The 27,663-nt window shown below is 53.0% G+C and overlaps 1 protein-coding gene across 2 annotated transcripts in view; it reads right to left on the reverse strand.

Moving 5' to 3' along the window:
* Nucleotides 1-27,663, reverse strand: part of LOC116946500 (sodium/potassium-transporting ATPase subunit beta-1-interacting protein 2-like) — a 51,956-nt gene that overhangs the window by 23,424 nt on the left and 869 nt on the right. Inside the window, exon 1 of one of the 2 annotated variants that reach the window (XM_032961453.2) lies at nucleotides 24,141-24,503. The exons of the other annotated variant lie outside the window; for it this stretch is intronic. Within the exon in view, the coding sequence (XP_032817344.1) occupies nucleotides 24,141-24,503 (363 nt within the window). Of the gene's footprint in view, nucleotides 1-24,140; nucleotides 24,504-27,663 lie in introns of those variants that run through there. 2 annotated transcript variants of the gene reach the window in all.

Here is a 27,663-nt window from a genome sequence, read left to right on the forward strand (position 1 = left end):
CCCGCGGTTTTGTTCGTAAAATAGTAATGCCGTTTGTGTGTGTGTGTGATGGTGTTACGGTCAGAATTTGCATAAATTAAACAAATCTACTTGCAAATTACTAAAATTATTGGTTGAAACCACATTGCAATGTCAACTACCCCCGTCCCTCGCACTCCATGCACCTAGATCTGATGGGCCCTCACGTCATCACGAGGGTCGCCATCTCGGAGCCATAATAACGACAACAAGAAGGGCACGTTACGATGCCGGAAGAGGGAAGAGGGAAGATCGACCGCACGCGTGTAAGATACATTGCGTTTGTGCCGTTTACAAACGCAAGACAGGTTTTCCCAGCGCAGCAGCGACCTACCTCCGCAAAAAGGGAGACGCGATCCGGGGAAAACCGGGAACGGGTGGCAACCCCCACGCATTTGGCACCCTACCGCCCAACCATCAGCGCCCACACCGTTGAGTCACGCTCCCCGCGTTCTTACCCCGGGGTTGGTCGCCGCTGCCGCCACCATCGTTCATCGGCTGAGCGCGACTCGCCACGCTGCTGGAGGACGTTAGAGGCTCGGGCGGCTAAACGCCGTGATTTATCCTCGCTTTTCTCCCGTGGATGAGATTACAGAATCGCCCGAGGAAATTACACGCCCGGCAATTTGCTTTGGGAACGATGCATATTCGGGTGCCACGGTGGCAAGATGTTAGCCACCTTCACTGGTATACAGGGGGTTATAGGTTGGGTCGCAACCCTGACACCTGTATATTTAGAGTTTGCACGGCTCTCTCTATCCCCGTGGTTCGCGTGGATTTTTTCTCCGGGTCCATATTTAGAATCAGCGTGCGTTTACAGTTGCGTGGCTGCAATAAATTCCCACTTCGTCGAGCTGTCATTTGTGATAAGCCAGGTCACTACACGCCTCAGTGGGCCTTACCTGGTCAAATGTCAAATAAAGGAGTACAAATAAATTAATCAAATTCGCGAGCGACGCGCCGAGCGGTCGTGCCTCGTCGGACACACAGCGCTGGGGACTCATTGGTTGTTTCGGTAAAGTCAATGAGTAATTTTATGCAGTCACGAAAGCTTTAATACTTTATTATCACAACGCTGGGGACGTCACCGCATCCACAAAGTCCGACCACGACGCGCCACCTCCTTGGACAGAATGCCGGTGGTGGGGGGTGGGTTATCAGTGAGCTGTGGGCAGGGGTGGGGTAGGCGGAACCACAAGGACACAACGCGTGGCACAAGCTGGCACGGTGAGACACAAGGTGTTCAATAATTTTCAGGGGGTGGAGGGGGTAGGGGCACTTTCGCCGCTAAGACATCATCAGTGTGTGTGTGGGCCTCCACACATTTGAAACCATTGGGGGTTTGACAGCAGCATGATGATGGGGGGGGGGGGGGGCGTTTTCTCTCTTTGTGTATTGTCGGGGGCCGCACTAAAGGGCACCAGGGGCCGCACTAAAGGGCACCAGGGGCCGCACTAAAGGCCACCAGGGGCCGCACTAAAGACCACCAGGGGCCGCCAGTGGCCCACGGGCCTTGCAATGAAGAACACTGAACTACGACCTCATCTGCGGCATCTTCTCGCATCCCCGTGATCTAGAGGACCCGCGGTCTTCTCTTTGTCGCACGGAAGCGGCGACATCAATTTTATTGTTCGTAGGAAGGACAGAGACCGAGTTTAGATGGCCGGTCAAGAACATCGGCGGAATACGAAATGAACCCTTGGACCCGCGGTGGTGAATCACCGCCATTCGTGGACGTCACCGCACGGGGCCAATGCGCTCAATCTGCCGCACAAGTGGAGACTAAAAGACGGCTCCACATGCATGGCCGAACCAACGGTGGAGGCGACCGATCATCAGCAGCGTGATCCACGAGCTCACAGCCGCAGTCGAACGTCCAAAGAACCCCCCCCGGACATTGATTTACAACTTTTGTTGCCGTTCAAAAAAAAACCTCCCAGTGGCTTATCTCTGCAACGCGCCGTACGAAATAAATGTTAAATTGCATCCACGGTGAACTCTCGCTCCGACAAGCAAGGCGACCAGGCCCAACCCCAGCAACCCACATTGCCCTGTGTGCCTCCACACATCTATCTATTATCTCCTTTTCACCCGCCCATCTCTCCCTCTCCTGCCCCGCCCAACGCCACTCATCCCTCCTCCCTCCCTCCCATGACCCCACTCCTCAGGGGGCCATTCATGTCCAATCCCTCCCCTGCAGGAGCAGAAACCCAACACTCAGGCACTGCCACAACCAGTGTTTCTGTGGTCTGGAAATCACAAAATCTGTCTCCCGTGCAGCGTGAGGAGTGAATGCGAAGACAAACGTCACCTTGGCAACTTCATCGCCACACACTGCCGCCACACAACCACCACACACCACCACCACACGACACCAGACCACCAACCACCACACACCACCACCACACGATACCAGACCACCACCACACACCGCCACCACCACACACCGCACTACATCAGACCACCACCACACACCGCCACCACCACACACCGCACTACACCAGACCACCACCACACACCGCCACCACCACACACCGCACTACACCAGACCACCACCACACACCACCACCACCACCACACGACACCAGACCACCACGACCACACACGACCACACAATGACACCACGCAATGCCACCACACACCGCCAACCACACGACAGCACCACCGCCCGCTTTCTCCACCGCTCCCCGGGAGAGCCCCGCGTTGTGCTCTGCCCAGCCGGCGGTTGTTCGACCCGCAATGGCGAGATGGCTCACGCACGCACGTACATCGGACTTCTTTCGCACCACTCGTAGCCAACCGGCAGACGTCACGACGTCTACCGGGCTCTCTGGCGGTGGCCCCCATCGGAACCAGCCGCTGGTTCACCTGTTGACTTCGCGAGCTGAGATTTCCGCGCAGAATCTCGCCAACGCGTGATCCGCTGTTTGTATTTGACCCCCCCCCCCACCACCATTAGAGGAGCGAATCCGCTCTGATCGTCGCGTTAGCGCCAGAGCCGCGGGCGCTTAGGAGCGGCGAGGGCCCCGGGGGGGGGGGATCAACAATGGAGAGAGGGAGGGGGGAGATGAAGAGGAGCAACTTGGCATAGCAGCACGGGGATCAAATGATTACAGACGTGCGGTGCCGCGATGGTGCGTGCAGGGTGTTGTGTGCAGGGTGCTGTGCGTGCAGGGTGCTGTGCGTGCAGAGTGCTGTGCGTGAAGGGTGCTGAGCGTGCAGGGTGTTTAATGTGCAGGGTGTTTAATGTGCAGGGTGTTTAATGTGCAGGGTGTTTAATGTGCAGGGTGTTTAATGTGCAGGGTGTTTAATGTGCAGGGTGTTTAATGTGCAGGGTGTTTAATGTGCAGGGTGTTTAATGTGCAGGGTGTTTAATGTGCAGGGTGCTGTGCGTGCAGGGTGCTGTGCGTGCAGGGTGTTTAATGTGCAGGATGTTGTGCGTGCAGGGTGCTTTGCGTGCAGAGTGCTGTGCGTGCAGGGTGTTCAATGTGCAGGGTGTTTAATGTGCAGGGTGTTTAATGTGCAGGGTGTTTAATGTGCAGGGTGTTTAATGTGCAGGGTGTTTAATGTGCAGGGTGTTTAATGTGCGGGGTGCTGTGCGTGCAGGGTGCTGTGCGTGCAGGGTGTTGTGCGTGCAGGGTACTTTGTGTGCAGAGTGCTGTGCGTGCAGGGTGTTTAATGTGCAGGGTGTTTAATGTGCAGGGTGTTTAATGTGCAGGGTGCTGTGCGTGCAGGGTGCTGTGCGTGCAGGGTGCTGTGCGTGCAGGGTGCTGTGCGTGCAGGGTGCTGTACGTGCAGGGTCTTGCGTCTTGCAACAGCAGCATCAACATCTACACAATCGACCACACTCCTCCCCACCCCACTCGTCTTTCCCCCACCCCTCCACATCGCTCACTCCCCTCCGGAAAACCTTGGCGGGGAGCACGATAGGGGAGCCGGAGCTCGCAACACAATGGGGCCCAGCTTTAGTAACGACAACAACGGAGGAGGAGGAGGGGGGGTGTAAACCACACGGGGCACGCAGACCCCTCCAGTCCGTACAGTTCAATTGGCGGACAGCAACGGCCAGGCCGGCGCAGGTTTGGGACCCGATCAGGGAAAGGGTTCTTCCATGTTCTAACTCTCACTTTCAATCGTCTTCAATAAATCACGGCAACCGCAGCGGTTCACCCCCCAGTAAACGTGCAAACGTTGGCCCAACACGTTGAGCCAACGTTGGTCCGACGGTTTTTGCCACGTTGGCATGTTAACTGAGACGCCTCGTGTTCGCTAATGAAGCTGGGACCTCTTTAGGAATTGCAAATTGGAATTGAAATAATACTACTAATTGTGTTCCTTGTTTATGCAGAGAAAGCCTCACTTGGGTATCAAGGCTCTTTGTTTGTGCTGGGATGCAAAATCAATTACCAGCTCCAAAAGTCAACTTAGCTAACCAGCCACTGTTACTAGCTCTACCCCGACCACTAACCAGCCAGCAAACCAGCCACGAGCACAATCTCTACCCCTAACACTAATCAGCGAGGCAATCAGCCACTCACACGAGCCCTACCAATGAACCACATACGGCTGATGTAGATGCGGAGCAAAAACTACAATCGCCGCGATGTCTCCTTCGTATGTATGGATCGGGATATTGCGTCGTTTATATAAGTTGCACGGTCTGTTATGGATGATACACAGTCGCACACTGCTGGAGAGTTTTTCATACCAATGAACCACAAGCACTGATGCCCTCTGACTGACCCTTGTCAAAACCAGTTAGTGCCCCAGCCATTACCAGCTCCAAAAGCCAGCAGGAGTAACGTGGGGCGTGAAAAAAAAATCAATTTCAGGGCAGCAACCTTTACCACTTGTATATCGTCTGTTATTGTGATTATGATGAGAATGATGATTGTTCAATGGCCGGTTTTCTCGACAGCTCCAATCAGCAGCAGCGGCGAGGCCACCACCACCACCATCATCCGAACGCGGCGGGGTTGAGGCAGTGCCCCTGGGGGCGTCTGAGTCACAGAGCGACACCGCCTCCGTGGAGCTTCCCCACCCCAACCCAGCCCATACCCCCCACCCCGTCGTTCTTTATTCCCGCTCCAGTTCCCACGCAAGCGGCCCCATCTCGACACCACGCGAGCTCCACGCAGCCTCCGCGGCCTCCTAAGGGGCGGCTTCTCCCGCCGACGCGGTCGATAAACGCCCGCCAATCCATTGGCGGAGCGACCATGAACACGCGGGGGGGGGGGGGGGGCGCCTCCCCCCACACCCCCCCGCGCCCCCCACCGTTCCGCGCACAGTGATGCGGGGAGCAGAGACATTGGGACGCTGGGAGCGGAGAAACGCCGCTATCCGAGCGAATGGCCCCGGTCCCTCTGTCCCTGACGCTCACCCATGTGACACAGATCCGTGTCTGCGTACGTGACAGCCGAGCGGGATGCTGCTAGTCGCTCTTTTCCTGACTCTAACCCACTTGACACAGTTCCTTTGTCTGGTTACATATCGGTACAGAGTAGTCACCCGATATCTGTTTCGAGGTTTCCGTTACTCATTTTTTTAGACTGTACAATGATCGGTGCAAAAATGATCCGCGACTTATACTGCGGGGAATTTATTATTAACGTTAATTCACATTTGTGCCATTTAAAAACAAATTATCATGCGACAGTGAGTTTTTTTTTGCATGATTTCTACTGTCTTCATTGCTAGACCTTTGGTTTTAATTGTTTTGCCTGCCATGTTGGTGACCCAGATCGCTCTTACAAATTGGACTCTCTTCTGATTTCTTGAGTTCTCAACAAGTTACATAACGTAAACCTGAAGCTTGAGCCTAATTGCAAACCAGCCACTGGCAGTTTAACACGTGCCACTGCCACTAACTCTACCCCTACCCAATTAGCACTAACTCTACACCTAATTAGCACTAACTCTACCCCTACCCAATTATCACTAACTCTACCCCTAATTAGCACGAACTCTACCCCTAACCAATTAGCCAACCAGCCACTGGCACTAACTCTACCCCTACCCAATTAGCACTAACTCTACCCCTAATTAGCACTAACTCTACCCCTACCCAATTAGCCAACCAGCCACGACTACTAACTCTACCCCTACCCAATTAACCAACCAGCCACGAGTACTAGCTTTACCCCTAACCCTACCCAATTAGCCAACCAGCCACGAGCATTAACTCTAACCCTACCCAACTAGCCAACCAGCCACTGGCACTAACTCTACCCCTAACCCTACCCAATTAGCCAACCAGCCATTAATACCGGCTTTCCTGATAACACTGACCGACTAGCTCTACCCTTAACACTAATCAGCTAACCAACGAGAGCGCTGTCCTCCAGACAGTCTCGTCCCTTCACCTGATGAAGGCCGCTTGTGTTGTGGTCGAAACGTCGTGATAATTTTATTGTGTTATTTTATTTTATCAATTTATTATTTTATTCTCATTCTACGTGACTTTACCGAAAGAACCAAAGAAGATGAATCCTTGCAGTCACGAAAGCTTTAAATCGAAATATTACTAAACGGCCCTACCGAAAACAATGACCAACTAGCTAACCAGCCACGAGTACTAGCTCTACCCCTAACACTAACCAGCTAACCAAACAGCTATGAATACTGGCCCTACCTATGAACCACTAGCACTAGCCCCCTAAACAACCAGACACTTGCCCTATGGCCCTCCCACTGACCCTTGTCAAATCCGACGAGCGTGCTTGAGCAGGGCAAGTTTTCCCATGTTGTTCACGTTATATATACTCTTTGTTTCTTTCGGTAAAGTCACGTGGGTAGAAAAATAAAATAACACAAAAAATTACATATCACGATATTTCGATCGCAACACAAGCGGTCGTCCTCAGGCGGAAAAAAATAATCCAGCAGGGGAACTGCTGTATTATTTATATACTTTTTTGTTTTACTTGCCGTACGCCAGCCCAGGCGCAAACGAAGAACCGGTAGGCGAAGCCTTCACGGAGACGGAGCTACGGTCTCGCAGAGCGGTGTGCATGCGTGGGAGTGCGTGGGAGTCTGTGTGTGTGGGGGTCTGTGTGTGTGGGAGTGCGTGTGTGTGGGTGTGCGTGTGTGTGGGAGCCTGTGTGCGTGGGAGTGCATGTGCGTGGGTATCTGTGTGCGTGGGTGTGCGTGTGTGTGGGAGTCTGTGTGTGTGGGAGTCTGTGTGTGTGGGAGTCTGTGTGCGTGGGAGTCTGTGTGCGTGGGAGTCTGTGTGCATGCGTGGGTGTGCGTGGGAGTCTGTGTGCATGGGAGTCTGTGTGTGTGGGAGTCTGTGTGTGTGGGAGCCTGTGTGCGTGGGAGTCTGTGTGTGTGGGAGCCTGTGTGCGTGGGAGTCTGTGTGTGTGGGAGTGCGTGGGAGTCTGAGTGCGTGGGAGTCTGTGTGCGTGGGAGTCTTTCTTCGTGAGTGTGTGTGTGTGGGAGTGCGTGTGCGTGCATGGGAGTCTGTGTGCGTGGGAGTCTGTGTGCGTAGAAGTCTGTGTGCGTGGGAGTCTGTGTGCGTGGGAGTCTGTGTGCGTGGGTGTGCATGTGTGTGTGGGAGTGCGTGTGCGTGCGTGGGAGTGTGTGCGTGGGAGTCTGTGTGTGTGGGAGTGCGTGTGCGTTTGTGTGCGTGGGAGTGCGTGTGTGTGGGAGACTGTGTGCGTGGGAGTCTGTTTCCGTAGAGTCTGTGTGCGTGGGTGTGCATGCGTGGGAGTCTGTGTGTGTGGGAGTGCGTGGGAGTCTGTGTGCATGGGAGTGCATGTGTGTGTGGGAGTGCATGCGTTGGAGTCTGTGTGCGTGGGAGTCTGTGTGCATGCGTGGGTGTGTGTGGGAGTCTGTGTGTGTGGGAGTCTGTGTGTGTGGGAGTGCGTGTGTGGGAGTCTGTGTGCGTGGGTGTGTACAGTGAGGGAAAAAATGTATTTGATCCCCTGATGATTTTGTACGTTTGCCCACTGACAAAGAAATGATCAGTCTATAATTGTAATGGTAGGTTCATTTGAACAGTGAGAGACAGAATAACAACAACAAAAATCCAGAAAAACGCATGTCAAAAATGTTATAAATTGATTTGTATTTTAATGAGGGAAATAAGTATTTAACCCCTCTGCAAAATATGATTTAGTACTTGGTGCCAAAACCCTTGTTGGCAATCACAGAGGTCAGACATTTCTTGTAGTTGGCCACCTGGTTTGCACACATCTCAGGAGGGATTTTGTTCCACTCCTCTTTGCAGATCTTCTCCAAGTCATTAAGGTTTCGAGGCTGACGTTTGGCAACTCGAACCTTCAGCTCCCTCCACAGATTTTCTATGGGATTAAGGTCTGGAGACTAGCTAGGCCACTCCAGGACCTTAATGTGCTTCTTTTTGAGCCACTCCTTTGTTGCCTTGGCCGTGTGTTTTGGGTCATTGTCATGCTGAAATACCCATCCACGACCCATTTTCAATGCCCTGGCTGAGGGAAGGAGGTTCTCACCCAAGATTTGACGGTACATGGCCCCATCCATCGTCCGTTTGATGCGGTGAAGTTGTCCTGTCCCCTTAGCAGAAAAACACCCCCAAAGTATAATGTTTCCACCTCCATGTTTGACGGTGGGGATGGTGTTCTTGGGGTCATAGGCAGCATTCCTCCTCCTCCAAACACGGCGAGTTAAGTTGATACCAAAGAGCTCCATTTTGGTCTCATCTGACCACAACACTTTCACCCAGTTGTCCTCGGAATCATTCAGATGTTCATTGGCAAACTTCAGACGGGCATGTATATATGCTTTCTTGAGCAGGAAGACCTTGCGGGTGCTGCAAGATTTCAGTCCTTCACGGCGTAGTGTGTTACCAATTGCTTTCTTGGTGACTATGGTCCCAGCTGCCTTGAGATCATTGACAAGATCCTCCCGTGTAGTTCTAGGCTGATTCCTCACCGTTCTCATGATCATTGCAACTCCATGAGGTGAGATCTTGCATGGAGCCCCAGGCCGAGGAAGATTGACAGTTCTTTTGTCTTTCTTTCATTTGCGAATAATCGCACCAACTGTTGTTACCTTCTCACCAAGCTGCTTGGCAATGGTCTTGTAGCCCATTCCAGCCTTGTGTAGGTCTACAATCTTGTCCCTGACATCCTTGGAGAGCTCTTTGGTCTTGGCCATGGTGGAGAGTTTGGAATCTGATTGATTAATTGCTTCTGTGGACAGGTGTCTTTTATACAGGTAACAAGCTGAGATTAGGAGCACTCCCTTTAAGAATATGCTCCTAATCTCAGCACGTTACCTGTATAAAAGACACCTGGGAGCCAGAAATCTTTCTGATTGAGAGGGGGTCAAATACTTATTTCCCTCGTTAAAATGCAAATCAATTTATAACATTTTTGACATGCGTTTTTCTGAATTATTTTGTTGTTATTCTGTCTCTCACTGTTCAAATAAACCTAACATTAAAATTATAGACTGATCATTTCTTTGTCAGTGGGCAAACGTACAAAATCAGCAGGCGATGAAATACTTTTTTCCCTCACTGTATGTGTGTGGGAGTGCGTGTGCGTGCGTGGGAGTCTGTGTGCGTGGGTGTGCGCGTGTGTGGGTGGGTGGGTGTGCGTGTACGTGGGTGTGCATCTCGCTCGGTTCCGGACACTAAACTAAACTGTTTTTTTAATTTTACCAAGTAAGGCCCACTGAACTATATAGCTCTTTTTCCAAAAGCTGCCTGGCCACAAATGATTGATCAACGAAGTGGCTTATCACGTGGACATTTATAACAGGCAAATACTATAAACGCGTGATGTTGATTCTGAATGCGAAGGGGAAAACCGGAGAACCCGGAGAATAACCCGCACGACCACGGGGAGAACATGCAAACCCTAAATATATCAGACGTCAGGACCGGGATCGAACCCACGGCCTCCTGTGTACCAGGCGAGGTAGTTAACATCGCGCCACCGTGGAGACACGGCACGTGGAAGGTAACAGAGGGCGACAGAAAACGAAAAAAAATGGACTGATGGGGTGGAGGAGGAGGCATTAGAGCGAAGAGGATGACGGTGGGGGGGGAAGCAAGAGATGGGATACGATGAGGATCACCAACCGGAGGACCGTCGCTGCTGCCGCCGACGAAAAATTGTGGGTCCAGCGGCCTCTGTAAAAGGGCCCGGAAGGGAGGAAGAGAGACACTGGAGCCACCCTAAATCTGAGCGTCAATTAGCCGGAATTTTTTAAAATTCTATTTATTTCGAGTGTGACGGTTAAACCTCAGGAATGGCTCGCGCAGCAGAAGCCCGGGTGCCCTTACGGCTCAGTCCAACCCTGGCTGGGGTTCCTGGTGGCCTCACCGCAACTGGCAGCAGCCCTTCAGCGCATCAAATGCTGTTTAGCTTGCAAATCACTCTCGCTGTGGGGTTAATTATCCCCTCGTCGCAGTGTGAAGCCAAGTGTCTGGGCACCCCCCCCCCGACCACCCCCGGGGTAAATGAGACTTGTGTCCCTCTCTCTCAGAGAAGGAGAAGAAACCCATACAAAAGCCACCAATATTAATCCTCGTGCCGTGGTGTGTGCGAGAAAGCAGGGCCTTGGGTAACCCTACGTGGCCAGGGACGACCCCCGGGTCACTGCCACCACTCAGCCCTCAGTCCCCCCCCAACGACCCAGTGCCGGATTAGCCTCATAGCAAAAGTAGCTACACATGCTACGGGCCAAGCACTTTTAAGGGCCCCGTGCTAAATGCTTTCAAGCTATAAATTCCGGTTCAGTGATTCTGCACTTGCACTATTACGATAGTACTATACCGCCTTCAACTTTTACGAACGACTGGGTGTTTAATGTTAGCGATTTGTCATATTATCTGGCTGTATAGCAAATTAAAACATACAATTCATTTACTATGCAAGTAAAAAAATGGTCTTTTAATATTTGTGTTTTTTCTATTTAATTTAGGGCCCCTTTATAACCTATGCTACAGGCCCGCACTAGCTTAATCTGGCAGATCATGGACATTAGGGGCTGCTTTATAATGGTTGACATGCAATAGTGGAAGCAAGGTGATGAATGCTGCAGGTGATTTCGCGAATAAAGTTATCGCATGACCACGTGTGAGCTCCTACCGGCTGCGTGCCGAGATTGCACGAGTTTTGTTCATCGTCACTTTGGTCTTGCTCTAAAAATGCGCACGTCGCGTTTAGGAACGACAAGTAGAATAGCCGGGGTGGATTACAATGGAAGCGTTTTTTTTTTCTTTGGCCGTGGGTGGTGGCGGTGGTGGTGGTGGTCAAACAATCAAGGGAGGGAATAGAATCTGGCCCCCCACCCCCTCGAAACTAAAAGAGCCCCGAGCCCCCCCCCCCCTCCATCAATCTTAACCCGGCCTTGCTCCCTCCCGCACCACAACCCCAACCAGACGAGCCAGCGAAGCTGCCCCCAGGGTTGTGAGGGCGAGGGAGGCCGCCGGGTGTCACAGGGAGGGAGCGGTGCCAGTGAGGTGCCGTATTTCACGTGCGGCCAGTAGGACGTTGGGGCCGGCCCTCTCTTTCCCTCCTCCTCCTTGGCAGCGAACAACGCCCCAGACTGCCGGCGCGGCCCGTGGCAGCGTGCCCACGTGTTTTGTTTCGTTGGTGGGGGGGGGGGGGTTTGTGGCACTTTTTATTATTCTTTCGTTCTTTCGGTAAAGTCACGTAGATAGAAAATTAATAGATCAAGACGTCTCTCCTGCGTCAGCAATTCTCCTGCTGTGTTTGTCTCACCTGATGACGGTTACTTGTGTTGCGATCGAAACGTCGTGATCTATTAGTTTTCTATCTACGCGACTTTACGGAAGGAACCAAAGAGTATGGATTCCTGCAGTCACGAAAGCTTCAAATCAAGATTGCACTTTTTATTGTTATTATTATCCGCCCGTTAAGTTGTGCAAATCGATGTTTAGGAGGAAGAGTGACATCCGAAGGATTCGCTGCGTCCCTGGCCGCCAACGCCGCCGCTACACAGAGTGGAGTAAGATGGAAACTAAGACAAAGAACCCCCCCCCCCATATAGCCTGCACAGGCTGTTGGGGCAAGTGCTGTAGGTGAGTTTGTATCCATGAAGGCCAGAAGGGGCGCAAGGGGGGGGTGGCCGACTCCGTGTAGGGCCACCTATGTCTCAGCAATGCCGATGTGTACACACCACACCGCGTGCTCCTTTAAGGCCGAGTTGACCTAGGGGAGGCCCAGGACCAGTTCAGATGTGGGCCGCGAGCAAATTCGGGTCGCCGGGTTCGTAACACAGCGCCACCGCTCCCCACGGAGAGGCATGCACACACGCACATCGGGTTGGGGTTCAACCAAAAACAGGACGCAGTTGTTGATGGCGATTCTGGCACCCAGTAAATAATGGGCACCAGGGGGGTGGGGTCACCACCCAGTCTCATCGCTGCTACGACCTCACGATGACTGGACATCTGTGAAAAGAGCTTTACAGCTTATCGGACTCCTCCAGTATGAATAAATATTTTGATTCTGAAATACACACTCGGCACAATGCTCCACCGCAATGGAGAATTATAATTGCTCACGCCACGGCTAGCCTTCGCGAGAGGGAGCTCTAGACAACCCCCCCTCCCGAGAGGTTTTTGGCCTCCTCTTCCGCACCGACAAGACGTCTTTGTAAGAGGTGGGTGTACCCGACACTTTCACCCCACCACACGCGACCTGCCCACGGACCAACTGTGGTGGTACCCACTTCGACTGCCGTGTGAACAGTGGCAGCGGCGAAGGGATTAAAGAAACCTGCCCCCATCCTTTCAACTGACGCAACAGGGGACGGAATTGAACCGGCGACCCGCGGATTGCAAATCCACTCCACGAACTACTACAGCATAACTCACATTTTTTTTTCGGTAAAGTCACCTATGTAGAAATACCATAAAATTATATTAAATTAAATCAATCACGACGTTTTTACAGCATAACTTTATCAGTTTAACGTATTGAGTCATTATTGGGGGAGCAGGGGGGGGGGGGCAGGGGAGGGGCAGGGGAGTGGGCAGGCACTGTGAGGAAGGACTGGAGGCTACACGGTGCCTCGGGGAACCGCGCAACCGGGCCACCTGTCAGGGCCCCATGCGGGCCTCACTCACACGGCCAAAAATGGAGCTTGGGCACGCGTGGACTCCGACGGCCCCAGGGGCGTGGAGGGGTAGGGGGTGGGGGGAGGGCGCCGCTGTGGGATTCTTAGGATTCCACAGAAATTCCTAAAGATCAGAGAGGCAGGCGCGTCCTGCGATGCGGCAGGGACGCGTGCAACCATTCCAGTGTCCTGCTTGCCTACGTGCCGCGACCATCATCATCACCAGCGTCGTCAACCACGGTCTATCCACTGCTGGATTAAGGCCCCTTTCCCCACGTCGTCGCCCTTCCCTCCCGTCACTCCCGGTCCTGCGACGATGCCACAATCCATCAGTCGCTCCCGCACGTGCACCGATCCCATCGCTCCGTCTCCGGCAAGAGGTCGTCCTCTTGGAACGCGTCCCACAACTCGAACCCCCATTCCGCCAGCAGTGTCGCCCATCGACCGTCGTCGCATCGTCCGGCGGTGCAAGTCGCGCCCGCGTCCTCCGGCGTGCGTATACAAATACAAAGGCCCCCCGTATAACCTCAACACACTGTTGGGGCAAGTGCCGTTTGCGAGCACCTATGAAGGCTGTGCGATGTTCAGTTCATTTATTCGGTACTGCATAACCCTGTGAGCCATGCGGCTCTTGACTCTGGAAAAAAACAGCAAAGCCTTCCATAAAAACACACCGCATTTCAACGCTGTGTGCATAAATCCCAGTGGGATGCAAGTCAAACAATAACAACCATAAGACAATGTAGATTCAAGTTCAGGCTAACTCTGTACTACAACAAACAAACATGGCTAAACCAAAACGCTTTCAAAATCACCAAAATAAAGCTATAAAAACAATGTAACGGTGATCATAGGAACTGTGGTTCAAATTTTACAATAAACCATATACATAACATGTACGACCAAACTTTGCAGCCATAGTTGGCTGTATACTGTGCTTGTACAAATACAAAGATCCCCCGCATAGCATCAACAGACTGTTGGGGCAAGTGCCGTTAGCGAGCACCTACGAAGGTTGCGCAATGTATTCGGATACGGCGCGTATGCAGAGCGCCGCATCTCTCCACACCACGCCGAGCAGAGTGTGGAGAGATGCTCCGTGTGGATCTGGACATCGCTGTTCCAAAGACGTCGTTAGAGAGCCTAAGGTGGTGGGCGACTAAGGTGGTGGGCGACTAAGGTGGTGGGCGACTAAGGTAGTGGGCGACTAAGGTGGTGGGCGACTAAGGTGGTGGGCGACTAAGGTGGTGGGCGACTAAGGTGGTGAGCGACTAAGGTGGTGGGCGACTAAGGTGGTGGGCGACTCAGGTGGTGGGCGACTAAGGTGATGGGCGACTAAGGTGGTGGGCGACTAAGGTGGTGGGCGACTAAGTTGGTGGGCGACTCAGGTGGTGGGCGACTAAGGTGGTGGGCGACTAAGGTGGTGGGCGACTAAGGTGGTGGGCGACTAAGGTGGTGAGCGACTAAGGTAGTGGGCGACTAAGGTGGTGGACGACTTAGGTGATGGGTGACTAAGGTGGTGGGCGACTCAGGTGGTGGGCGACTAAGGTGGTGGGCGACTCAGGTGGTGGGCGACTAAGGTGGAGAGCTGCAAGGAGGTGAGATTCAGAGCAGAAATGTGAGCTGCGGCGAGGCGAGCTGCCGTGAGGTGAGGAGTTGGGAAGCGGTGAGATCCAGGGAGCATGAGCTGTGGAGGAGGTGAGCTCGACAGGGATGAGTTGCTTCGATGTGCGCAATCGATGGGGCAAGCCGTGAGCAGGTGAGCTGCAGGAAGAGTGAAGCTGAAGAGCGGTGAGAGCTGTGCCGGGATCTCCGCGGGAGGGAGCCAGAGAGAGAGAGAGAGCACGCAAGTCATCCAGCAGCGGACAATGCCCTCTGCCTCCCTCCACCGTCCTCCGCCACAATTTCACCAATTAGCGCCATGCGGCGCTGCGCGTCCACGCGGCGCCGCGTGGCTCCTCGGGCGCCGCGCGGCGCACAGCTCGAACGGACCGTAAAGGGGCCGTCTCGCATCGCCGCCGACACGGACGTGACAGGTGTCACAAACAAGGATGGCTCAAAGCCTGCTCCTCCCACGATCCCACAAGCGACTTCCAGCCAGACCCCCAACCCCCATCGCCTACCCCCCCTCATCCCCTACCACACCCCCTACCTCCCCATCCCCTACCTCCCCCCCCCTCATCCCCTACCACGCCACGCCCCACCCCTCACCTGTTTTTTTCTTTTACCACCACATCCCAATCCGCTTTCGGGGGCAATTAATCAGCGACGCGGAATAAAATTAGCCTTGGAATGAGAACGCGCCTCCCAGAGACGTGGAGTCGCTGCTTGGCGAGGGGTGGCGGGGACGTGGGAGGTCGGGGTGGGTGCAGGGGGGGGTCGCGGGGGCAACGTGCGTGAGGAAGAGCGGCGGCCGCCGCTGCCTCCGACAGACGACCTCTAGGTGTTATCCCCGAGAGAAAGGTGGCCACAGGCGGAAGATGACAGAACTACGGTGAGCGTATCCCCCTCGTCAAGGTCAGGATCAACTGCGATAAAAGCACTTCGTAGCTCATCGGATTCCTCCAGCATAAATAAATATTCTGATTCTGAAGATCAAGAGGTCATCGTGGCCAAGGGGCTCTGTTGAGGCCACCACCGCACCTCCTCGCTTCCAACACTTTCGAGTCTCTGCCAGATCCCACAGTTGACACGCGACCTCCAGGACCTGCCCCAACAGTATAGCCCACCATCTGCTCTGAGGTCTTCCCCTTGGTCGACAGACTGGGAGACCATTCGAATGAATGCCTTGGTGACTGGTCCTTCCCCTATCCTGAGTGGTGTATTATTATTACCACTAAGTAACTGACTAACGGAACTTTTAATGTCCTGGGAAGTCTTACAGATTTCCCAGTACAGCAGCTACGTCTTGGGATAGCAAGGCACAGGTGGCAATCCCATCCCAGAGCAGGGAGGCTGCCTATAATCCTCCCAGAGCAGCTGAATTCAGAGGGCATCGAGACCAGAGCTGGGGGTTGTCTGCATCAGCGATAAGGTCGTCACCTGTCTTGTTTTTTTCTTCCAGAATAGTCTTCTTGTTTGGGTCGAAAAATCTGCGGTTGAATGAAGAGGTGTTTTGTTCATTATATTGTTTTTTTGTGGGGCTAGATCGTGGAAACATAAATGTGTCGTTGAACTCGCCATCACCCATCAAATCTGGCCGTCCGCCTGATGAGGCTAGTTATAATTACTGGCGAAACGTCGTACTCGGATTGTAAATGTTGTGGCTTGGCTCTCCAACACACCGGTGTGCTGTACTAGTAACGAATTGGCACGTTCTGTTTACGTGACAACTCTTACTAGTTGGTTGTGTCGGGTGGTAGCGGGTTTAACAACACATTTATATATTTACGCGATCTAACCCCAAAAAACCTCTATTAAGGAAGGATATTGGTCGCGAAAGCCTCCTACGTGTTAAACAGGTAAACAGGTGTGTTGTTGTTGTTGTTTGTTTGTGAGTTTATCGGGGGGGGGTGGGGGCGCCCAGCGATGTTCCACGCGACAGGGGGGGCCCAGCAGGTCCTGGAAGGCGCAGTGCCCGCACGTTTGGAGTCGGGCCTCCGGCGACAGCACGCATAAGCGAGAGCCAAACTCCGAAGTGGAGCGATGACTTTCAGAATCGGAATATTTATTTAGACTGGAGGAATCCGTTTTTTTTCTTCCCCCCAACACATGTTCAGTTAGGGGCACGGGAGTCAACAACAACAAACAATACAAAAACACGAAAGGAGTGAAATGTATAGGAGAGGTAAACAAATCGCTTGGCAGCAGCTACAGACGAGATCCTCGCGTAAGAGCCGAAGCGATGGCGCGGTGTGGTAGCATCGGCGACAAATCACCATTTCAGCCCTCTCCAATTGAGAGGATTCATAAAAACAACAACCAAACCAACCTCCCGGGGCCTAGTGGAGGCTTTGATTTCAAGTCGCTTCATAAATCAATTTTATTTGAGCAGCGGAGCGTTGAGAGACTTATTAAATTATTGCAGTCTCCGGGAAACAGATCGCGCTCACCACATCGGAGTTGGTGACGGACGCGAGATGGGCTGGAACCCCTCCGCCCCGTGTCCGCTCACCGTGACACGAAGTCACCGGCAATTACAGCGCTCGGATTCCACCGGTCAAACAAAAAATATAAACGACCGCTCAAGCGTTCCAGCCTTTGGCCTCCAAGCTCAACTCGCCGGCTCCTCCATCGCTCAGCGGTGGGCGTGCACAATCACCGGTGCCACGGTGATATCGCCAGCTCCAGCTAGCGCCACGTAGCGTAGCGATAATCGTGTAATTATTGATCAAATTCGGGATGCTGCCATGCGTGTGATGCGTGTGTGCGATGCTTGCTTGTGTGTGTAATGTGTGTGGTGCGTGCGTGCGTGCGTGGTGCGTGCGTGTGTGACGTGAGCGTGCGTGTGTGTGGCGCGTACGAGTGCATGATGCGCACTTGCGTGTGATCCAACTCTCAAGAAGGGGGCCGCTGGGTGAGCGGCACTCGTCATCGGCGATGAGTCAGCGACGATGGTCGGCGCACTGGTCATGCCGTCCAGAGGTCACCGGTTTGACCTCTCGGCGCGACAGTTGAACCAACGGTGCAAGTTTCTCGAAATCCCCCCCCCCCACTCGGCGCCTCTGTCCACCAGGCAGCAGTAAGTTGATCGGCAGGTCGTATGTGGTAGGGTAAAGAGTAGGTACTGCCACCGATTCCAAGACGTCTGGCAAGCGTGGAAGAGTAGACCAAATACATACCCTCTAGAGGGAGCTCTAGTGGAGGCCTTCCACCATCAGTGGCGTGAGCAGGCAATTGCAGGGCTGCGCCTTTACCTTTCAATCATTCACCTTACAGCACTTTTCCAATTCGGATGTTTGTGTTTAGTTTGTTGTCCTTCCCCCCCACCCCACCCCTCACCTCCTAAAACTGGAGGAAGGGCCTTTGCTATTGATGCCCCCAGGGTCTGGAATGCTATTGCCAATAAACTGCAACTTGAATCGCTACCAAAGAGATCTTCTCTCAAAACTGCTCTAGAGGAGTTGTACACCCCTAGCTGCCACTGCTATTCATTGGCAGAAAATAAAATGTTTCGCTCCGGATGACGCTGCAAAGTAGTATCTGTATTTTGATTTAGCGTGCTGATCTTAAGGGTGCATTTAAAAATTTGATACTCCGACTGATGCTTCTGTTGTTGTGGAGTAACTCATGCAGCCAGCTATGGCTCTAGGATTTGGTGTTACATGTTATTTATGTAGTTTATTGTAAAAATTCGGTCACAGTCCCTATGATCACTGTTACGTTGCAATTATGGCTTTATTTCTTGGTGATTTTGAAAACGTTCTTTGGTTTGGACATGTTTGTTTTGTTGTAGTACGGAGTTAGACTGATGGCCTTAATCTAAGTTTTCTTGTGGTTGTTGTTGTTTGACTTGCATCCCACTGGGATTTTTTGCACACAGCGTTGGTGTACGGTGCTTTTTTCAGGAATATTTTGCTGTTTTTTTCATGGATTTTCTGTTTGCACAGTCACATAGTCACTTTAAGATTTTTTCTTGTTCGTGTTTTTGTTTTTTATTTGTTGTGGTTGCACCTGATTCAAGAGCCGAATGGCTCACAGGGCTATACCAAAATAAATAAACTGAACTATTAGCACGGTTTGGCTACGTACGGTGCGAAAGAAGTTCAACATACAATCCACAAGTGGATGGCAAACCAGAGGACATGGTCGGGGGGGTCGGGGTGTAGGCAGGATCGGTTCGGGTATCGCTCGCCACCGACGTCGGCCTTGGCCGGGAATCAAAAATCAATTAAGCGCGGTGATCGCCGCGTTCAAAAGCGCCACGCCACCTTGCCATGCGAAACAAACAGGGTGCTATTTTTCTCATTAGCGCAGCTCCGAGGCGCGTGCGTCTGACACCCGCCACTTCCTAGACAAGAGTGGTTTTGTTTGTTAGTGTGGGAGGGGGGGGGGGCGCAGGGGGTGCTGTCCCTTTAACAAATGCTAATGCCGCCGCCACCGCTGCCGCCAACAGATCAGGGGCAGCATCAGAGAGCGCAAAGCCCCTGGGTTGGGGCTTAAACGTTTGAATTCGACTGTAAATTCTCCTCGCTTTGAGCCTGAGATCACAAAACACGGCTTGCAAGAAAGCCAGCCACCCCCCATCCTCCTCCTTTCCCTCACAGCCCATCCTCCCCCACCTCCTCCTCGAGCGTGGCCCCCCTGCCGTGACAGGAAATGAACCTCATTTGAGAAGAGATGTCCCATCTGTGTTGCGGCTGGCAGCGAGCTTCAAATCGGCCAAGATAACAGCTGCGTTGAAATCCGCGCATACCACCGAGGTGGCCAGGTCGGGGCTCAGAGGGCTCGACGATCGGCCCCGGACCCCTGTCAGAGTCGCCGAGCCGGCACCGTGGACGCCGAGGAGCTGGGTTCAACTCCGGGTAAACCAACCGTGGTTAAAATGTGATCCTCATTCCGCAGCGAGTTGGTGGTGTCAGCCCCGAATGGCCAATACAGACACACAAAACAATCAAATAGCTCAATATATTCGCCAAAAATACTGCGGATTTAAATAGAAAAATGCACAACAGGCAACGTTTCGTGCAATAGCCCTTCTTGGCCCTAGCTCAATGACCCGTCGTTTCCTTTTTATTTTTGCTTGTGCACCACTGCCAACGCAGCATCATCATCACCAACTAATTTGTTACATATTAAACAGAACAAATAGCCTTCTAAATTTTAGTGGCGGTTTTTTTTTAAATACTTGCTGCATTTGGATTATTCCACCATGACGGATGACAACGCGTTACAACCGACGCCACGCAATTGCCTTCCCTGGCAAGCGCGTGTCAGAAGATGCACCAATTCGCAGGGAACTCCGCGGGGATTCGTGTCTCTCACCGAATATTCCCAGAGCCTCCGTGTGGACTGTGGTGGGTGGCACGTGACGATTAGCCACAGCCCACGGCAATAGGAGGGTGTATACTGGATGTGGTGTGCCGGGCACCGAAATATATTCCAGCCCGCCGAGACCAGGGTTGCAAACTATCGAGTGACAAAAAGAGACACGGCTGAAATTACGCCACGGATCTCAGCAGCAGTTCTGTAGTATCATCTTCCACAGGCCATGATTCTCTTTAACACGGTGCACATTTTACACTGCTTTCTGTGCGAGTTCCACGTCGTAATGTTTTCGTATTATCCGACCCAAAACAACGAAACCAACCAGACACTATCGTACGTGTGCATGTTGAACTTCTTTCGCACCATGTGTAGTAGCCACACCGTGCTGATAACAAACTCAACGCGAAAGGTCCCCGCGGTTGTGTTCTGCATGGCGGACCAGTCGCCACAGACTGCTCGAGAGATAGAGAACACATTTAATGACTAACTCTCGTTGATAATGATCAGTTTAACACGTAGCAAGTTGTCGCGACCAATATTATTCATAACAAAGGTTGTTGGGTTACATCGCGTATTAGTATAAATGTGTCGTAACCCTCCACCACCCGACACAGCCAATTAGTGAGGGATTTGTCACGTAAACAAAACGCCAATTAGTTACTACTTCAGCCTACCGGTATGTTGGAGAGTAAATCAACAACATTTACAATTTGAGTAGTACGACGTTTCGCTGGTAATTACATCCAACATCATCGGGCGATTTGTGGATTTATCCTCCAACACACCGGTGGGCTGAAGTCAAATTGTCGTTTTGTTTACGTGACAAATCCCTTACTAATTAGCTGTGTCGGGTGGTGGAGGGTTTACGACACATTTATACTTACATGATCTAACCCAAAAAACCTTTATTATGAATATCGTTGATAATGTCAACACTGTTCAGTGGCGAAGCTGGCTCAACGCCCCAGAAAGCCATTAAATGGGGCCCAACAAATATCCACCCCGACCCCTAAACCTATTACCCACCCCCCCTCCCCTATAGCCAAACCCACTACACTAACCAGGTCCGAGTGCGACTCGAGCCCCGCCTCCGGCTCGTTGCCACAGGAGCCCTCTCTCCGCTTTGTCCTCTAGTTGAGTCTCCTCGGCTGCTCCGTTCCTTCCACCTTCCCTGCACCGAGCATCCCACGCGAAGCGCGGCATTCATCACCCCGGCACCGTTACCGTCGTGAAAATTTCAAACTCTTCCGTTCGCAAAACATTTTCCGACCGCAGGCCCGCAAGGCCCGCAAGGTCCGCCCCTACTCGTACGCAGAGAAAGCCGAAACCCTACGCGAGACAATGGCGAGGAAGACAATGGGGGAGGGGAGGGGAAGACAGAGAGAGACAATGGGGCTCTCGCTTGGCCGCATAGGAATGTTGAATACTGCACTCGAGTTCACGGAGGTGATCCGTTTATAGATACCTCATTAAAATGAAATTAAGTCGACGCGATGTCAGTGCTCAAATGAGCACTGAGGCCATGCTCGCCTCGCGGTTTACAGACCAGAGCAAGTGGTGGTAATTCCACATGCCCATGGCAGAGGCAAGACCGACCAAAGGACAAACGCTGTTGACTTCTCCAGAAAGTGGTTAGCAATTTTATCGACCTCGGAGGAATGGTGGGCTGAGTCAACCCCCCCCTACCCACACCCCCACCCCCTGCCACCCAACCGGTATTTTAAACTCGCAACCAGCTGCTGATTGCGAGCCGCTCGCTCTATCGTCGAGCCACCCGGCCACCAAAAATAGTATTGAGAAATCGTGGATACAACAATAATTTGCTGCAATCCAAAAACCCCAGCGGATATCATTGAAATAAATTTGCAGCTCTGCGCCTTCACCTCTACCCAGGTTAAGTTTCTACGAAGCAACCTCTCGGAGCTCGTTTCACGGCACAAGGTGGTGCACTGCTTTTAATGCGAGGATTACGAATGGGCTCGCGTAGCGCGAGTCGCGGGTGAGCGAGCGAGAGAGAGAGAGGAGGTGCAGACCCGCAATTGCTTGTTGAAGCGACTGCTGGCAGAAGGACCTCCACTAGATGGGGGATCCAGAGAGGCCCTCTAGAGGGGTATGTAGCCCGGCTCTTTCACGCCGGCCAGTATTGTCTTGGAAGAAATGGGACAGAACCCACATTTCACCCACACGCAAGGTACCGATCGATGTAACTGTGTGTGTATATCCCATTCGCACTGCTGGGTTGGGTTTTGGCGGGGGAACAGAGGCGGTGATGGGCCGGGAGTATTTAAGAAGCTTGCAGCAACCATCATTCATTGATTCAACTGCTGTGCCGTGCGCTCGAATCTAACCGGCGAGCCTCTGTACCGCAAGCCTCGTGTTGACAACCATTCCACCAACTGTGGCAGCTTCCCCATGAGGGAGGGAGGGAGAGAGGAGGTGGTGGTGGTGGTGACGCCACTGAATTTAGGACAAAGACCCGGTGGCAGGAGTGAGGCATGGGGTGATCGCATCACGGCGACTGCTGCTGATGCTGCTGCTGATGCTGCTGCTGATGCTGCTGCTGATGCTGCTGCTGATGCTGCTGCTGCTGATGCTGCTGCTGATGCTGCTGCTGATGCTGCTGCTGATGCTGATGCTGCTGCTGATGCTGCTGCTGATGCTGCTGCTGATGCTGCTGCTGATGATGATTCGCTCACCCAGGCCCCCTTCTTGGAGAGTTGGACATCACATCACAAATGTCCTCCCATGTAGCCTCAACAGACTGTCGGGGCAAGTGCTGTTAGCGAGCACCTATGAAGGCCGGCAAGGTACACGAGGGGGCTGGGTCGGCAAGCCGCCCGACTGCCTCCGTCTCCCCAGTGTTGATGTTTACACACCGCATCAGGTACTCATTTGAGGCCGAGTCGACCTAGGTGGGGGCCCAGGACCGGTTCAAGACAATCGCCACTGGTGGTGTCGGTGTCCGTGAGCGGCACCGTGGCCGGGTTCTCTTAACGCAGCGTGCTAACCGCTGCGCCCCCGCTCCCCACGCACACGGCATCCTCACACAACGTGTCACGCGCTTCACACGAGCGGTGGCACACGGCACGCGGGGCAGTTGGACGCAACGTGGAACGCGGGCCCGGTCTCCCCATGTCGCATCAACGCGCACGATACGTGGAGTGGCGGCGTGAACCAGTCACCCCGGACATTCCAGTCACCCTAGCTAATCAACCCAATCACACCGAGTCACACAGATGTCTCACTCAGCCATACCCGTCATTCTGGTGACCCGGTCACCTTAGTTCAACCAGCTATCGCAGTGACCCAGTCACCCAAGTTTGTCATCCAGACGCCATAGCCACCCAGTCATCCCACTCATTCGAGTCGCCGATCTATTTCCACCCCAGCCACTCGAGCCACTCAGCTAGATCAGTCACCATCTCGAAGTCACCCAGACATCCGAGTCACCCCGTCATCCCAGTCACGCCGAGGCACCCAGCTACCCAGCCATCATAGTCCCCATCATCCAAACCAAGCCGCTCTCGTCACCCAGCTATCTCACCCAGCCATCAGTCCCCATCATCCAAACCAAGCCGCTCTCGTCACCCAGCTATCTCACCCAGCCATCATAGTCCCCATCATCCAAACCAAGCCGTTCTCGTCACCCAGCTATGTCACCCAGCCATCATAGTCCCCATCATCCAAACCAAGCCGCTCTCGTCACCCAGCTATCTCACCCAGCCATCTCACCCAGCCATCAGTTACCCAGCAGGCATCCTAGTCACGCACTCAACCCAGTTACCACCACTCCAGCCACCTAGCCATTCCACAGTGATCCCAAGTCATTCAGCAATCCCAGTATGCCCAGGACATCCCGAGTCACCCCGAGGTAACCAGGCCTCGCTACCCACTCATCCATTCATCTACCCACCCACCCACCCACTTATCCACCCACACACTCACCCACTTACCCATTCATCAACCCACTCACTCATCCATTCATGTATCCACTCACTCATCCATTCATCTACCGACCCACTCACTCACCGATACATCCACCCACTCACCAACTCATCCATTCATCCACCGACTCCCTCACCCGCACACCCACTCACCCGCACACCCACCCACTCACTCACCAGCTGCACGGCGCACACGAACAGCAGAGAACAGCGACCGCTGCACCTCGCCATGATATCTCCTCCTCCCTCCTCGTTCTCTCTCCTCGTTCTCTCTCCCGGCACCGCTGAGATTCTCTCCTCCTCCACTTCTCCCTCCTGCTCGTCGTCGTTGTTTGTCGTTAATGTTGACGAGGATGCTGTTGTTATTGTTGTTATTGAGCCCCTGATTCCGGGTTTAACCGCGGATCGCTCAGCCGAGACAGCGACGCGGGCATCTTGGTGCAGTGGGCGCCTCCATCCAGAAGCGACGCGACCCGACCCATGGGCCGCGCATCGCCGCGCCGCGCGAGACCCGCCTCCTCCTCCTCGCCTCCCACTCATCCTCCCACCCCCTCCCTCCCTCCCTACCGCCCACCCCTACCGCCCACCAATCTTTCCGTCCCTACCAACCACCCCATCCTCCCATCCCTACCAACCACCCATCGTCCCATCCCTGCCTCCCACCCACCCCTACCGCCCACCAACATCTCCTTCCCTACCAACCACCCATCCTCCCATCCCTACCAACCACCCATACTCCCATCCCCACTAACCACCCATCCTCCCATCCATCCTCCTATCCCTGCTTTCCCACCCTATCGGGTCTCCATTCCTCCCACCCAGCCTCCTCTCGTCTCCTCATACTCTGCCTCCCACCCAGCCCTTCCTCCCACCCAGCATGACTGGTCTCCCTCCCAGCCTCCCACTCAACCCCCTCTCCCTTCATACCACCCATCAGTTCCCCTCATCCCCTCACGCTGCCTCCACACCCTCGTCTCCCATTACCGCATTCCCCTCACCTCCCCTCCCGCCTTAGGCGAGACGCGTGGTGTGGTGATGAGGGTGATGATGAGCGTGATGATGAAGGGAAACGTATTGAGATGTAAATTAGTATGACAATTATGACGTCTTTCGAGAAATGTGAATAATGATAAGGAAAATGGTTAAATATGTTAACTATGAATGACAATTATAGTGATGAACGATATCAAAATATATAGTTATTAACGATGGTGATGATAATTCTGGATGAAATATGAATAATGATGATCGATGAAATAAATACTTTTAATGGCCGATGATGGCGTGCCCATTAAGATATGAATGATGGGACAGTGGTGTGAATGACGATGATTGATAGATGAAGTGAATATTAACGATGCATGATCATGGAATGAATCATGGAAATATCTGCACCGTTCACACTGACACAGCCACACCGACACAATGTGGAAGTGCCGTCACCACAGCGCTTGTGCCAGGCTAGGTGCACTTTGAAACTTTGACATGAGGTGGTCGAAGGCTCGCTGGCAGGTGACGGGACCCAGGAGTTATGGGTTGACTGATGTGCCAGGCTAGGTCCAGAGGAGGTCACGGGACAGATCCGAATGATATTGGTTGACTGCCTCAGATGATTGACAGACGCACCACCTGTGTTTACCACTGAGCCACCTGAATGTTTTATCCGCCCGGCTCTCCAGCTCGTTGTTGTGAGCGTCGCTCCTCCACCCGCCGTCGTTGCATCGGCGCAGTCTTTCACGACCCTCCTCCAGAAAGGCCGATCTTGACACCAATGGTACCGTGCCAGTCGTTAGCAAGTCCGCACATCTCCAGTTCCGAATTGTACCCCCATCAACTCGTCGTCTCTCTATGCCGTGCCTCTATCGGTCTACTCGATCAAATACAACCTTTGCTCGCTTGCCCCAATAGTCTGAACAGCTACAGCAAATATGCGCACAAATCCGCGGCGTTCCAAACGCAACGTGCGGTTGGATGGCCCATCGACATATTTGACTCTCCAGACCAATGATAACCGGGCGGCATTCGTAACCCCGAGCAGGCGAACTCTGGACCGGTTTCGACCTCTGGGTCTCATCAACGGAGTCGTGGCTTGGCAAACAAATCCACGCTGCTGGGTTGCCTGGTGCTCCGTGTGAAATAAGGGACCACCGTTTACGAAAAGTATTTTCGAGGTATCTATGGGCTGGAAGAGGATATTGATTAAAAAAAAAGACCAATAGGCTTTACCCTTTCTGGAATAAAACAGGCGGTGTTAAGATGTTAAAACACAAAATAGATGCCTATTAAAAGGCATCAAGTCTGCATTCACCACACACTCTTGTAGAAAAACATGCAAACAAAAACCATGCTCTAATAATACATGGGCATTGTCTTTGAAATTGATTGGCCCACACAAGAGACGGCTGCCTTCTTTATGTTTGTCTTTTGGCGTCCTCTGTCTGACAGTGGCGAGACAAGGCTGTAGAGAAGGCTGCTGTCTCTTGTGGCGGCCAATCAGTTCCAACGACAGTGCATTTATAATTAACGGAGCACGTTTGTGTTTGCATGTTTTGCTACAAGAGTGTGTGGCGAATGCAGACTTGATGCCATTTAACAGGCATCTAGTTGGTGTTTGAATATCTTAACACGACTCATGTTGTGTTGCCAGGCGGAGGTAAAAAGCCTTTTCTTAGACATTGTTCATCATTTTGATATTGGCAAAAACGGTCCCAAAGGGCAGAGGGCACTTTGTGTGTGGACACACGGAACGCGGCTCGCGCGCCTCCTGCTGCTGATGGCAGGGCAGTGCTCATCCTGTGAATCGCAGAGGCAAAGATCCACCCCACCGTATGTCCTTGACACAATATTGGGGCAAAGTGCTGTTCGCGAGACACCTGTTGAGGGTTGGAATAGTACATGACGTTGGTGGTGTTGGTGTGGCCATCACCACGCCCGGCCCGCCTTTGTATCCCCAGTGCCGATGTCTTTGACAATATCGTCATCAGGTACTCAGTTGAGGCTGAGTCGACCCAGGGGAAGCCCAGATAATGGCCACTGGTGTCGGCCGTGAGCGGGAATCGAGTGACCTCTGGGTAGGTAGAGCAGTGCGCTAACCACTGCGCCACTGCTCCCCGAACTATAAACAAGAGGCAAAGATCCCCCGTGTAGCTCGCCCGCGCTGTGAAGGGCAAGTGCTGTTAGCCTGGACCCAATGAAGGCGGGGAAGGCGCACGTGATGAGCGAGGTGGTGTGGCCTGCCCGGCCACATTTGTCTTCCCGGTGCCGATGTTGCTGACACACTGCACCTGCTGTTAAACGTTTCAGGCTGAGTCGACCTGACTATATAAATACAAAGACAAAAATCCCCCTATAGCCTTAACAGACTGTCGGGGCAAGTGCTGTTAGCAAATAGCAGCAGCTATGAAGGCCGGCAGGGCAAACTAGAGTGTGGTTGTCGCCAACACCACGCCCGGCCGCCTTTGTCTCCCCAGCGCTGACGTTGCTTACAAACCGCTCAAGGTGTAAACGTTTAAGCCGAGCCGACCTGACTGTATACACACAGCACACACACGTGTGTGTGTGCTGTGTGTATACACGTGTGTGCTGTGTATACACGTGTCTGTGTGCTGTGTGTATACACGTGTGTGTATACACGTGTATGTGTGCTGTGTGTATACACGTGTGTGCTGTGTATACACGTGTGTGTGCTGTGTATACACGT

This window comes from Petromyzon marinus, chromosome 27 (genome assembly GCF_048934315.1).
Source record: "Petromyzon marinus isolate PM22_M1 ecotype Great Lakes invasive population chromosome 27, UKy_Petmar_22M1.pri1.0, whole genome shotgun sequence".
Lineage (NCBI taxonomy): Eukaryota > Metazoa > Chordata > Hyperoartia > Petromyzontiformes > Petromyzontidae > Petromyzon > Petromyzon marinus.